Raw genomic sequence first — 15,171 nt, forward strand, 5'->3', positions numbered from 1 at the left:
ACTAGTCTCGATGTGGCCTCCTCTATAAGTCCTTGGTTATAAGGCTTCTCTTCAGCCTGTCTTCAGTTGGTTATTCAGGATGATTTTTCTATACTTTAGTTGTAAGTCCAGTTTGGTACTGCATGGAGGTGAGTGTAGCTTTCACCTAATCTGCTGCTATCTTTGATCTCGAGTATATACACACACACATACACATTTTAAATATGTCTTTATTGATTTCAGAGAGAGGAAGGGAGAGGGAGAGAAAGAGAAACATCAATGATGAGAGTCATTGATCAGCTCCCTCCTCTATGCCCCCCACTGGGGATCAAGCCCAAAACCCGGGCATGTGCTCTGACCTGGAATCAAACCGCGATCTCCTGAATCCTAGGTTGATGCTCAATCGCTGAGCCATGCCAGCCAGGCTCAAGTATATTTTTATGTGTTTGCCCTTTGCATGTTCTATATTTTCTGTTTATATTTTTTCCTTCATTTTCTTTTTTTTATTTTTAGCAACTTCCGTATATTAGGAATATCCTTTTCCAACTGTGGCATTTGTTTCTTGATTTGTGTATGCTGTCTTCTGTCATGTGTTTTGTTTTTGTTTTTTACTTAAAAATGTCTTTTCCCTTAAAACTGTTAAGGTTGTTTCCTGTCTTAAGAGTTTGTCACTCCCAATTATCAATGCTCTTAGATTTTCTTTTAATACTTTTATTGTTTTATTACTCTGATTTTTTTGTTACTCTGATGCTTTTTGTATATGGTATGTAGTTGGGAAATGTATGTGCTTTTTTATTTTTACAGCTAGAATTCTAGTTACGACAACACCATTATTTCAGTATTTGGATACTATGTTTTTGATACAGATTTTTATTTTTTTTAACTCTCTATTTTGTTCTTCTGTCTTTGGTCCTCTTATGGTATTATTACTCAAATGTTTTGATTACAATAGCTTTATTAAAAATTATAGGATATGGTAAGCAAATCCCCAGTTACTTTTGCAGTTCACACATTCATTCTTCCATATGGACACTCACATCATTTTATCCTTTAAAAATATTTTAAAGCATTGCGATTCTGATTGGCATTATGTTAAATGTAAGATAATTTGGAAAGATAAACATTTCTGTACCATTGCAGAATTGTAAAGTAAGAGATTAATGCTGTGTGAACTATGATAAATTATAATAATTATTATAAATTCACATTTAAGATTTGATTCTCTGCTGTTCTTTTCTGCACTTCAGTGGCTACTGTTGAGTAATAGGTTCAGAGGAATTTGCAGAGGCAAGCGATATTCTAGCAATATTCACATCCTTTGAAACAACGAATAAATAGCACATTAGTTTTTCATGTAATGAAATGGAAAAGAATTCAGTTGAAGTTCTTGTTTTTCAAGAACACAAATAATTCTGTATACTGAGTAAAAAGATTTATTTTGTATGTTGAAATTATAAAATTTTTATCCTTTTAACCTTTCTCTTCAATCTTTACATTCAGAAGCGATTGTTGGAAGCCATGGAGACATGTAACCACTCCCTCAAAAAAGAAGAGAGGAAAAGAAACCAACATAGTGAGTGCTTAATGTGCTGGTATGATAGAGACACAGAGTTCACCTACCCCTCTCCATGGCCAGAGAAGTTCCCTGCCATAGAACGATGTCGTGCAAGGTAATGTTATTTGGTAATTTTCAAAAACTGTAGAGTCTATCCTGTACCAAAAGTAAAAGCTTTTGAATATCTATTTGGAAAATAGTCAGTTTTAATGAGTTACATCCAACTTGTCAAGGACCTTAACATCTCTCTCAATTGTTTATATTGTTCTCTGCTTTAGTCAGATTCTGCCTCTTCCTCTCCATCTTCTGTTAGACTGTATTTTGGAGTATTTTCCTCCTGAGTGTATACCTGTGTTGTTCCTCAAAAGGATGTGTGAATTTTTATCTCCATTGCCAGTGTCTGGTCCCAGCATTGTTGGACATGCTATAACTTTTGCCCAGCCACCCAACTAGAAAGAAGAAAAAAAGAAAGAAAAGAGCTTTTCTATTTTCTTGCCTCGAACCCACTTCTTCTTTATCTTCCTCATTAAAATATTCCTTATTTTTTCTCTTCTCTCTTCTTCCCTGCAAATAATGTATCCAGGTGGTAGTTGAGTTGCAGATAAGTGAACATCTCTCAGTTAAGACTTTTTTTCTTTTTTTAAAGCAAAGAGAAAGATGAATAGGCGTTATAAAATCTTTATTTTCCATTCTGGGTTTTGAAACACGGAGGATGTGGAGATTTATAATATGCTAAATTAATTATATATATAGTTTTGTTTATATATAATGGTATATATATGTATTCACATTGTTTTGTTTTAAATGAATGGGGAAAACTTCCATTCAGTAATCTACAGGCCTGGGTGTGTCTGGACTGATAACAGAGAATCTGGGTTGTCCTGCTCTTTTATTTCCTTTGTTTGTAATAATGAATTGTCATTGCCTTGTTTAAAAGCAAGGATTGCTCTTGCAAAATATTTATGGTAATGCTGAAATATTTATGGTAATGCTGAAATATTTGTGATGATTGCTTATAATGTATTAATTTTAAGTTAAATGCCATGATTTATTTTTCAGGTATAAAATAATATCATTAGATGCTTGGCATGTAGACATAAGCAAGAACAAAATAACCAGGGTTGACCAGAAGGCTTTATATTTCTGTGGATTTCCTACTCTGAAACACATCAAACACAAAGTCAGTGGCTATTTAGTTCAGATTTTTTTTCTTTATTGAATGTTAAGTAATTGAGGAAAAAGAATTAAAATTAAATTCCCTTGAATTTTTTAGTTTTTTTTGAAGAAAAGCGGGGTTCAAGTATTCCAGCAGAGCAGTCGTGGAGAAAACATGATGTTGGAAATCTTAGTGAATGCAGAATCCGATGAGCTTGTAAGTATTTTCTTTATTATGTATTTATTCGATGCTTACTATGCATGAAGCTGTCCTAACTGTCTCATGTTTACAAAAGAGGTTTAATAAGTTTCTCCAGAGTTTACAGTCAATAAGGATAAAATAAAGAAACATTTACACAAGTAATTGCGACATAATGAGGAAAAAAGTGCTTCGGGAGCTTTGAAAGGGAGAGGAGCTGTGTGAGCTGAGTGCACTGTAGGTGAGGGCAGCTGGAGCTGGGTGCAGAGGGAAGGCTGTCCCCAAGGAGGAAGGAGGGACGGCATTCTTGTGCAGGGAGTGGCGGCGAGGCCCGGGAACTGCCCTCCCGCTCCTGTGTGATACAGTATCTCATTCTTTTTAACCTTTTTGTGTGTCTGGAATTTTTCTTAATACTTTTTCTTTTTCTAGAATAAGCATGATGTATTCAAGGAGAAGGAATTGATAAACCTGACGGAAGCAGGGGACTTGGGCTGGGAAGTAGGGGAAGATAAGCTTTAAAAACAGATCGAGGCCAGGTTATGGAGGACCTGGAATGCTGGGCTGAGGAGTTTGGACTTTTTTTTTTAATGAGTGTTATCTTGGAATTGGTGTTTTTTTAAAGATTAATTTGATGGCAGTATAATAGACTAAATTGCACAAAAGAGAAATGGAAGAAATTGGAAGAGCCTGCAAGTTCAGAGCTTGCGGCTGTGGAAGCATTGGGCGAGGAGGGCGTGAATTGTGGAGGTGGGCGTAGGTCTTGAGCAGCGGTTTTCAACCTTTGCATCTCACAGCACACACAAACTTACTACTAAAATTCTGCAGCACACAAAAATGTTTTCTGCCTGACAAGAAAAATAGTTACCATTTGACTCATTCACACCAGATGGCTATTGCTGTGTGGGCTGTTGTCGTTCTCTTATTTGGCAATTGAAAGGAAAAGAGGCCAGCGCCCCTGACTAGTTGGTCAAGTACTGCATGTTTTAAGAATTCTTACGGCACACCGGTTGAAAATCACCAGTCTTAGATGAATAAAACCAAATAAAATTGACATTTCATCAGTTGTTTAAACGTAGGAGTTGAAAAGAGGAAGAAAATATTAAATATGACTCTCAGGATCCAGGCTAATTAACTAGAATAATTGCTGTTTACCAGAATAAAGAAGTTAAAATGGGAGAGTCCCTGGTTTGAGGGAACTAATGATGATTAATGATGGAATTTTCAAGTGGTGCTAGGACTTTTAACTACAGCTGCCTGGCCAGCCTTTCTCAACAAGGGTTCCACAGAGATTTAAGCCCTAATACCCTAAGTCATCCGTTTGCAAATAATGGATTAATGTATCTTCTGTACATTTAGAATGGTTCTACTTATGTACCATCCTTGGGAAAATCGAGAAAATAGATTGTTTATAATATTCTGTACTTTAGATGAAAAACCTCCATTGAGAAAGGCTGCTTATACACAATTTAATACGTGGAGCTAGAGCTTAGAGGGAGATAGGTATATAAAGTTATCAGCAGGGAGGTGATGGCTGAGGCCTCGGGGCTCATTTCCCTGAAGCAAAAGAACTCTGAGGATTCAAGGTCTCAGCATCCCACAGTTATAAAGAGTGGGAAAGGAATAGTGAAAGGACAGTGTTCAGAGAGGTAGGAGAATGATTTCCAGGTTACGTAGTATCACAGGAGCTATGGAGTAGATGCTGCGTACAGTTCAGGACAAAGTCTGAATTCGTCTTTCAGGCATCGTCGTTGGCCTTTGAGAATCCCATGCCCCTACACTGGTGGAGGCTGCAGTCCAGTTCCTAAAGATTAGCCTGGCACCACGTAGATGGAAAGTAGAGGCAGCAGGCATTCGGCCCTTGGTTAGGAAGTTGATCGTTTAAAAGAAGGCTGGAAACAAAACCATAGGCAGAGAAGAAGCAGCTCATCAAGCAAAATCACACAAAAGAAAGCAGGGCTAGTGGGGACAGGAGGCAGGAGGTAAAGGGACTAGGGGGGTGATGCGGAGTTTTATCTAGGGCTTACGTGGAAGCATTGACCTGGGAAAGGAGGACAGCTTTTTCTTCAAAAACTAAAGGAAAGATTGGGAGAGTGAAATTAGAAATAGATGTGTAGATAGAAGAGGAAAGGATCATTAACGGAGCCTAGTTCTAATGTTGAAACTTGTTTTATGTATCAGAATAGTCATTCTTTTGTATGTTCACATTAAATGATACCTAAATATAATCAATAAAATTAAAAGCTACGACCAAAAAGTTTAAAAAGTCATCTGTAATTGTTGAAATATTTGCTAATAATGATTAAGCTTAATAAACGGAAAAAAGTGAGTGAAAATTTGTACTTAAACTTCAGTTTCTACTACGAAGTTGTTGTCTAACCAATAGTAATACAAATGTTTTTTTAAAGCTATAATTTTTGCTTAAATGTTATTTCATATAGACTATCTATACAGCATTTTATAGTGTACAAAAGCTTTTGTGTATATTATTTTATCCTCAGACATTGCGAGGTGGGTATTATTTCTTCTCATAAAAGAAAACCGAGACTCAGTGGGATATGCAGATTTTTATTATTATTTTATACTCCCACCATCAACATTTGTCACTATAGCTGAAAACAGGTAGATACCAAATTTGGACCTGTGCTTCCTAGCTTTAAGGCTAGTGTTCTTATTTCATTACATCAACCACAGAGTGAAAAGAAATCAGATTTCTTAGATTCTGTTTTATACTACCTGACTATTCGATGTGAAACAATGAATAGTAATAGCCCTTTTCTAGACATTTCTGTTGTATTTTTCTTTTTCCATAAGAAAAATAAGCAAAATACTCATGAAAATAATGGAATCATAGAATTTTACAACTGGATGGAATTTTGTAAAACAACTAGTTCAACTCATTAAGTAAAAAACTCAAATGGAAATTGAAAAAGGGACATTCATTCAGCTAGTTAACAGCAAAACTAAAAGTTTCTTTCTGAACATTATTTCTGCTAACGTTGACTGTTGTTGTGGACAGTAATACATTGTGGGTCAGTACTCTTCCGTTTGATTTTACTGAAACTTATTTTCTCAGCCAGTAATTTCATTCAGGATTAGAATCAGTGGGCTACTCTACTAATAACTGCCAGTCCTGTTTAGGAAATGAGTAGGAGGCAAACTTCCTAGTGTCCTGATGTTTATACTACAGAGTAGTACTTAAGTTTGGTCATAATGTGCCTCTCTGGTAAGAAGAGGTTGGCAGAGAGGAAGGTAGATTTGGTTAACTTTTACAGATTCATATTCAATTAAACGGTGAACAGAACTCATGTAGGCAAAAACAGTTGAAAAATAATTTTTTTAAAATATTGATTTCAGAGAGGATGGGAGAGGGAGATGATAGATAGATAGATAGATAGATAGATAGATAGATAGATAGATAGATAGATAGATAGATAAATAGATGATAGAAGCATTAGTGATGAAAGAGTCATTGACTGGCTGCCTCCTGCACGCCCCCAACTGGGGATCGAGCCTGCAACCCAGGCATGTGCCCTGACTGGGAATCAAACATCAATCTCCTGGATCCTAGGTTGATGCTAAACCGCTGAGCCATGCCTGGCTGGGCGAAAAATAATTTTTTTAAAAAAGAAGGGAAAAAAATTAAAACTCTAAAAAGTCCCAGAAGTTCTGGAGAATGAACTAGAAAGAAAAAGAGTAGTTAGCAATTAAGGTACAACTTAAAGAAGAGAAAAGTAACTGAACCTCAGTGGATGCAAAAATTAAGTTGGAGTAAAGTTGAGAAGAGCAGCAGAACTAAGAACTATGGGGAATTATTGGCTTGAGTGGGCAAATGGTATATCTGTTTTAATTATTAATGTGGAATATTCATAGATTTTTAAATACACAGTTATAAACACAAGCCAGTTTTTAATTAATATTGCCTCTTTAAAATTTTCTCCTGGACCTGAAATATAAATAAACTTTTCTGCTTTTACTTTAAGAGTATAGAAAATATAGCTTCATCAGTGCTTGGGAAGTCTGTCTTTGTTAACTGGCCTCATCTTGAAGAAGCTAGAGTTGTTGGTGTATCAGATGGAGAAACCAAGTAAGATTTGATTTATAATTTTTTAAAATTTATATTTGCTTTGCTACTTAATGCTTTTACTGATATATTTTTAACTGATATAATTATTGATATATTTATACGCTAGAGTAAAAATGAAAGTCCTCTAATCACACCACTTGAAGTTCAACCACTATTGACAGTTTATTGCACATCCCTTGAGATATTTTAGGTGCATGTATTATTTTTTCCCTTTTGCCTTCTTTTCCTTTTAATAGCTTGGAAGTCTATAGCCTAATTCTTTTCTACCAGTTATCATTATATTATTTAGCAAATATATTTCTCTGGATGACAAGAATGAATAGGGTGTCCCAAAAAATGTGCACATACTTTGAATGACTATAATTCAGTGTTTATTAACATAGAGTTCATTTTTAAGACTTAAAAGAATCCACAGAAATGAAAATTTTTTTTGTCAATGCCTGTTTTCACACTGATGACTGTTCTGGTGCATCCACTGCTGATAATGCGAAGCAGTGGAATCGCAAAATTCAAGAATCATGTCGTTTGCCATTTGTGTGCCTTCAGTGCGTTAACTGTTGCTGGTTTTGTACCGTAAACTTTATTGTTTATGTATCCCCATAAAACTTAGTTTCTGGCTCACCCATTATTTCAAATCAATTAAACCTGAAAAGGAGTGAAAATTAAATGAATTATCAGCTGTTAAAGTGTATATACACTTTAAAGTGTTAAAGTGTCCCCCAAAATTGTATACACTCTTTGAATAATTACAAAGTCAGTGTTTTTACTTCAACTGCATTTTCAAACTTCCAGTAGCATTTTAGGATGAATGTCTTTTGTTCAAAGCTTAATGTGGCTGAAAAGAAAGAAACATCAATTGAGCTCTCAGCTGTTAAATTGTGTATACATGTTTTGGGATACCCTGTGTGTAACTTTACCTTTACCATGCCCCTCCAAGATTTCTTTTAAATAATTTTTTAAAACACTATTTTCTATTTTAAAAACAATTTTTAAAATTTTATTCAAGTTCACAATCATTTTATTAGTGATTATTTAGACAAGTTATTCTTTGTCATCTTTATTTCGTGTAAACTTGGTCTGATTTCTTGTTCCTTTGTTATTTTCACATGTCTAGAATTTTCTAAAGTAATTTTTTTTTTCCCGAGAAAATGAGGGAATGTTATGTTTTCTGAGTTATTACATGATCAAATGATCTTTTTTGTTTTCCTCCCACATAGATTTAGAATTATAGAATCCCAGTTATTTTTCCTCAGATCTGTGCAAACATATCTTAATTATGTTCTGTCATGTAATTTTCTTGATGAGAATTCAATGCCAGTATGAATTTTTCCTTTGTGGGTATCTGCTTTTTTGTATGAAATTGTGAGGATTCTTTTTTAATCATCAGAATTCAGTCTCCCTGCCTTCTTGATGAAGTACATTTTATCAGTTTTTTGTTTTATAGATCATGCATTTGGTCTAAGAACTCTTCACATAACCCTACGTCCCTGAGGTTTTCTCCTATATTTCAAAAAGTTTTATAGTTTTACTCCTTTCACAATTAAATCCATAATCTATTGTGAATTAATTTTTGTATAAATATGAGTTTTAGATCAAGGTTCATACATTTGCCTGTGAATATTCAATTGCTTCAGCACCATTTGTTGAAAAGGCTATTTTCTTCATAAGATTGCTTTTACGTCCTTGTCAAAAACAGTTGAGCACAATATGATTTCACTAATATATAGAATCTTAAGAACAGAATAAACAAACAAACAAAACAGAAACAGACTCATAGATTCAGAGAACAAACTGATGGTGTCCATATGAGGGGGAGGTTGGGACGCTGGGTGAAAAGAGTGAAGGGATTTAGAAGTACAAATTGATAGTTATGGAAGAGTCACAGGGATGAAAGTACAGCACAGGGAATATAGTCAGTTATATTGTAAGAACTATGTATGGTGCCAGGTGGGTACTAGACTTGTCAGGGGGATCACTTTGTAAGTTATACAAAATGTCTAATCACTAAGCTGTTCTATTCCCCTGAAACTAATATAAAATAATCTTGAATGTCAACTGTAATTGAAAGAAAAAAGGTTAGTTGAGTTGGTCATGTTTGTGTGGGTCTACTACTTCTGAGTTCTTCATTCTGTTCCATTGATCTGTTTGTCTGTTTTTATGCCAGCACCACACTGTCTTGTTACTGTAGGATGTCATAAGTCTTAAACTCAGGTAGGGTTATTCCTTCCACCTTACTTTTATTTTTCACAATTGTTTTAGCTTTTTGGTCTTTTGCCTTTCCATATAAATTTTAGAATAAGTTGTTCTGTATCTATAAAAAATCATGGAGAGATTTTGATAGGAATTGTATTAAACCTATAAACTAATTTGGGGAGATATGACATCTTTACTGTGTTAAGTCTTCTGACCCAGTGAATCCATTCATCAGTGTTTTGTTTTTCAGCATACAGATCCTGTACACTTTCTGTTAGATTTATACCTCAGTATTTAAATTACTTGGGAGCAACTATAAATAGTGTAATAGTGTAGTGTAGTGTAAATTTCAATTTTCCCAACTAGTATATAGAAATATGGTTGATTTCTGTATGTTAATTTTATATCCTAGGACCTGCTGAACTTACCTCCCTGCCTTTTTTTTTTTTTTTTTGAAGAACGCAAGCCAATTATTTTGTAGAATTCTGGATTTACTTGGTCATTTTCTCTTAGTGTCATTTAGGTAGATCCTCCGTCCCACATATTTCCTCTATACAAGCTAGGTATAGTGGCTTGTAAACTTTTGTAGCAAAATACTTTATCGAATTTGAGCGTACTTTTTAATCTTTATATTTTTGTTGTGTATTTAGTTTCTTAAGAGAGAAAGAAGAATTTGTTTTTAAATTTGGATTGAAATATTTTACAAGATCTTGTTCGGGAATTTATATTAGTTTTTAAAAGATGACTTTTTTTCTTTGCTATTATACCATGTAGAAACCTTTTTACTTTGAAGACTTACACCGCTAAACTCTATATTAAACCACAAATTTGGGGTAATATAATTTTTATATTAATTTTTAAGGTTTTACTTGGAAGAACCTCCAGGCATACAGAAGCTTTATCTGGGAAGAACTGCTCCACCATCTAAAGTGGTTCATCTTGGAGACAAGGAACAATCTAACTGGACGAAAGAAGTACAAGGAATTTCAGAATAGTGAGTATCATAAAAAGTATTTAGTATCGTAGAACTAGAATGGGATCTAATGTACTTACTCTCTAACTTGTTTTCCACTTAACATAGTAATCACTCTGAATACTGACTACATCTTCATTTTATGTTCTAAAGAAAGTAATGAGATCTAGTTTAAAATAATATCTGGCTAGCAGCAGTTATAGCCTTGCCCAGTTCATCACTGAAATACTTCATTATATACAGGGAAAAAAAGGAAAGGAAAGGAGAGGGGAGGGGAGGGGAGGGGAGGGGAGGGGGAAGGGGGAAAGGAAAGGAAAAAGGAAAGGAAAGGAAAAAGGACTGTTAATACTGGGAATAACAGTTAATTGGTTGTTACCTGAATTTGAGTTATTTTTAGTAACCATAAAGCCATTGGATTTCTGGGCCACATGTCAGTAATAAAACTAGGAAGGAAGACTATCCTTTGATTCTCACCCTCTCTCTTACCCCCTCTTCTTCACCCAAGCCCCAAATGCCCCTGAATTCAGAAATGTAAGTTTTGTCCAACCAAATAACAATAAGAAGCTAACCCTCCTCAAAATGCTAATTTTCAGGGTCACCAGAGTGCTCTTTGTCCCATGATCCCACCCTAATAATACCTCTCTTTCTTCATTCAAACACTAGAATTTCCTCAACCAAAACAGAATAGTAGAGTCTGGCAGTGGCACATGAAATGGCGTTACAAATGTATATTTGTCAGCCCTCCTGTTTATACTGTAATAGCATCCATTGTAGGAGACACCTCTTCTACAATGTTGGAGGTATTACCAGGCTATAATATCCGTATTCAAAGATGAGTAGACAGGGAAAATCTAAAAAAACCATCTTTCATAAAGGAAGGTGGTAAATACAACTCTCAGGTAGAGCATATTTTTACCTCCCAACAGTATAAGTCATATATCCCTGTTATAGTTCATATCTTTCTGAATTTTTTATAGTACATAAACAAAGTCATAAAAATAAATTTATTTGATTGACTACCTTAACTTTTTTTTAAGTGTGCTCTCATAGGGTAGGGAACACATCTGTTTTTGTCACCACTCTGCTCTCATTCCTTGGCTTGTGTCTAAACATTCAGTAAATATTTGTTTGAATGAAATAGAGATTGTTTTAGTTAAGACTCTTAAGAGAAAAAAAACTTATTCAAAATACTATGAGTTTAGTCATTTGTTTATATTACGGTTCAACAATTTTTTATTGATACCTGCTGAGTACAGTAATTGGCAGTATACCATAGTGAATAAAATCCCACAGTCCCTACATTCATGAAACTTATGGCTAGTAGATGGGAGATGATGTTAATGTCTTGTGTGATTTTTTTAAATTAAACTGTGACTGATAATTGTTCTGAAGGCATATTACTCTGAGACCGTATAATACAAAGGTTTGACCTAGCTAGGGTAGAATTTGCTCTAGCCAGACAACACTTTAATGAGGAAGTGTTGATTAAACTGGTACTTGAATGTGGAGTATGAGTTACTCAAAGAGTGAAAAAGAAATATATTTCAGGTGAGTGAAGTCACATACAGAGTCCCTGTGTCACGAGGAAAGCAGTATGTGTCATGGCTTATGTGGCTAGAGTGTTGGGATCAAGAAGGAACCCTGTTGAAGAAGATGAGGCAGGGAAAACAAAAGAAGCAAGCTGAGAGAGGTAAAAGAAAAGCCAGGAGATTTACATGTTATATTTGTTTTTGTTTTTGTTTGTTTGTTTTTAAAATATATCTTTATTGATTTCAGAGAGAGGAAAGGAGAGGGAGAGAGAGAGCTAGAAACATCAATGATGACAGAGTCATTGATTGGCTGCAGCCCGCAACCCGGGCATGTGCCCTGACCAGGAATCGAACCCTGATCGCCTGGATCCTAGGTTGACACTGAACTGCTGAGCCACACCCGGCCGGGCTACATGTTATATTTGGAAACCAGAGAAAAAGAGTATTTCAAGAATAAGGGAATGAGCCATATAAAATGTTATGAAGAGATTACACAAGAGCCATTTTGGCTGAGCAGTGGGTCTTGTTCTTGTTCACACAAGAGAATGAATTCAAGTACCTGCCGGTGGAGGATCTCTTGTCAGCCAAGAAGGGTAGACAAGACTACATGATTCATAAGCATTCAGGTTTATTTATTCTGGTCACCATTCTTTTAAGTTGCTTTACTTTGCCACATTCCTCCCTCATATCATCCCACATTTTGTTCCCTATTCCCACACTTCCCAAGCTCTTTGTATAATCTGTCTTCCAATGTGAAATTTACAGGACCACTGTTGCTGTGCCCCTGAGAGTTTACTTGACTTATTTATGATTTTAAAAATTATGTCAGTAGAATGAGGTGATGATCCCAAGGCTCTAACAAGGAGTAATGCGTGTGCAGACCATTCTTAGCTCTAAGACTTCTACAGCAAGAATGTAGAATCTGTTATCTCAGTTATATCTCCATGAATCTTATAAACCAAAACATGTTCTCCTAAATTCTGCACATCCTTTTTCTGTGAACATAAGACATGAAATATTTCCACGAGTACCAAATTATGTTATTTTGTTTTTAGAAACCTAACTGTGCACATATGCTGTGCCTGATAAATTTCTGTACTCTTGTTCCTTTCTGATAGAAACTACCAGTAAGAGATAGCTGAAGAAGGTTATAGAATTGAGTGGAGTTGGTTTTGGTTTATTCAGGGAGATTTGATCATGTGTAAAAACAAATGACAAGAGAGGTACAATATTCAAAAGAGAGAAAATAATACATTTGAAGATGAAACAAGATGTATTCTTCAAGTAAATGGGATTAAACTCTTGGTTGGCTTGTGTTTTTGGCATGGGGAAAATGAGGAGATGTTGAGGTTCGCTGTTGAGGATTGTGGGGTAAGGGAGGTTGGCCTCAGGTTTGAGTAGAGTGGAGGAGGTTTCAAATAGTCCTTGGGGAAAATGGAAGAGTTTCAGTTGTTCAGAAAAACATAAATTTATAGGCAGTATTGAGAGCCCTTTTTGAAGTTGAAGGTCATGAATCTATAATGTAATGATTGTTCTGTCTTTTGATAGTAGAGCTGGGCTCATCAGTTACAGGTCTAGAAAAAGATAGTTAGATTTAACCAGCACTGGATTTTACCAGATGGGTATAACAAAAAAAGAAAGAGGCAAGGAAGTTTAGGATACTGGTGGGAATGTTACTGAAGTGGTGGGCATGGTATCTAAATGGGGTAGAAGAGAAGTGAAGAAAGTAGAGGGCTCTTAGTTTGGGAGAAAGTAGAATAGGTGGACTGGAGATCCCAAATTAATTGAATATGAGAAATAAACAAAGAGGTTGAAGAAGCAAGTTAGATGGAGAAGGACCCAGCAGTTCCACTTCTGGGTGTTTGAAGAAACCCAAAACACTAAATTGAAAAGACATATGCACCCATATGTTTATCGCAACATTATTTACAGTAACCAAATGTGGAAGCAACCTAAGTGTCTATTGACAGACGAATGGATAAAGAAGAAGTGGTGCATATACACAGTGGACTATGACTCAGCTATTAAGAAGAATGAAACCTTGCCATCTGCACCAACATGGATGGACCTAGGGTATTGTGCTGAGTGAAATAAGCCAGACAGAGAAAGACAAGTACCATGTGATTTCATTTGTGGAATCTAAAAAACAAAATGAACGAACAAGCAGAAACAAACTTACAGATACAGAGAACATTTTGATCGTAGCCAGATGAGAGGGGTGCTGGGGGTATGAGTGAAAAAGGTGACAGGATTAATTAGTACAAGCTGGTAGTTACAGAACAGGCACGGAGATGTAAAGTAGAGCATAGAGAATATAGTCAGTAATATTGTAATGACTATGGATGGTGTCAGGTAGGTACTGGACTTATCAGGATGATCACTTTGTAAGTTATATAAATGTCTAAACACTATGTTGTACACCTGAAACTGAAAAAACAGTGTATGTCAACTGAAACTGAAAAAGAAAAAAGAACATGGTGAGCCTGCAAGTTGCGTGCGGTGGGTCTCAGGGAATCACCAGGGCAGGGCAAACGTTACCCAGATTGATAACGTTACTCCAGATTGATGGAGATTCAGATATGGAGCCCCCCTGCACTCCAGGGGCGGGCTTACCAAAGGAACAATGGCCTCTGACAGCACATCTGTCTGGGAGAAAGCTGTCCCTCCATCCCTACAGCCCCCACTGTGAAGCCCGACAATTCACTTCCTCCCCATATGGAAGCACAGCTGCCCCAGTGCTGGAGGTCAGAGCAAGTGAGTGCGAGTAAGTCCATGTGTGGGCCCTATAAGAGGAATGCCTGGGGCTCCAGCAACCTTCCCATTCATTTACCCACAATCCCCTCTAGTTCTCACAGCCAGAAGTTATGGGAACTCCTTTTCCTGGCACTGGGACTCTGGTCTGGGACCCCTTGCAATTCAGGAGGGACCTAAACAGCCCAGATATCCCTCCCAGTTTTTAACCACCACATGTGGGTGTGGGACCAACCTGTTCCTTACCTCTGCCCTTCCTACCAGTCTTGATGTGGCTTCTTCTGTAGATCCTTAGTTATATGACTTCTGCTCAACCAGATTATCAGGCAGTTCTCACTGATGGTGGTCTATAGTTTAGTTGCTGTTTTGATGTGGTCGTGGTAGCAGGCAAGTACACCATTTCCCTACTCTGCCATCTTGATCAGCAAGTTAAGGAACACCATACTATATTCTTTCATTTGATTTTTTTCTTGCCAGTAATTTGTGAGTTAGAAATCTTACATTATATTTCTATTAATGGTTACCTGTGAATTTTTAAAAACATTTCATACTTCCCCAAATTTCTAAACTATAAAAACAGACTATCTTGTAACTTTCTCATATCTAAAATGAGAACTAGTACTTGAAAATTCTTTCATAGCTTCAGTGTTTATCACCAATCTTTTGATAACCCTGTTTTATATATCGGCCTATCTCTTCTTGTTTAAGTACAGGGTTAAGCACTCTCCTCCATATTGTCCTCTAAGTGAATCA

The 15,171-nt window shown here is 36.1% G+C and overlaps 1 protein-coding gene across 5 annotated transcripts in view; it reads left to right on the top strand.

Annotated features, from left to right (window-relative positions):
- The window catches only part of XRN1 (5'-3' exoribonuclease 1), a 126,321-nt gene that overhangs the window by 50,229 nt on the left and 60,921 nt on the right, over positions 1-15,171 (top strand). For all 5 annotated transcript variants that reach the window (XR_013998917.1, XM_081138903.1, XM_081138905.1 and 2 more), the window contains exons 16-20: positions 1,480-1,649; positions 2,594-2,714; positions 2,808-2,906; positions 6,869-6,972; positions 10,028-10,159. Coding sequence is in view for 4 of the 5 variants with exons in the window: in XM_081138903.1 (XP_080995029.1) it covers positions 1,480-1,649; positions 2,594-2,714; positions 2,808-2,906; positions 6,869-6,972; positions 10,028-10,159 (626 nt within the window). In the remaining variant the exon portion in view is untranslated. The remainder of the gene's footprint in view (positions 1-1,479; positions 1,650-2,593; positions 2,715-2,807; positions 2,907-6,868; positions 6,973-10,027; positions 10,160-15,171) is intronic.

This window comes from Miniopterus schreibersii, assembly GCF_964146895.1.
Source record: "Miniopterus schreibersii genome assembly, chromosome: 5".
Classification (NCBI taxonomy): Eukaryota; Metazoa; Chordata; class Mammalia; order Chiroptera; family Miniopteridae; genus Miniopterus; species Miniopterus schreibersii.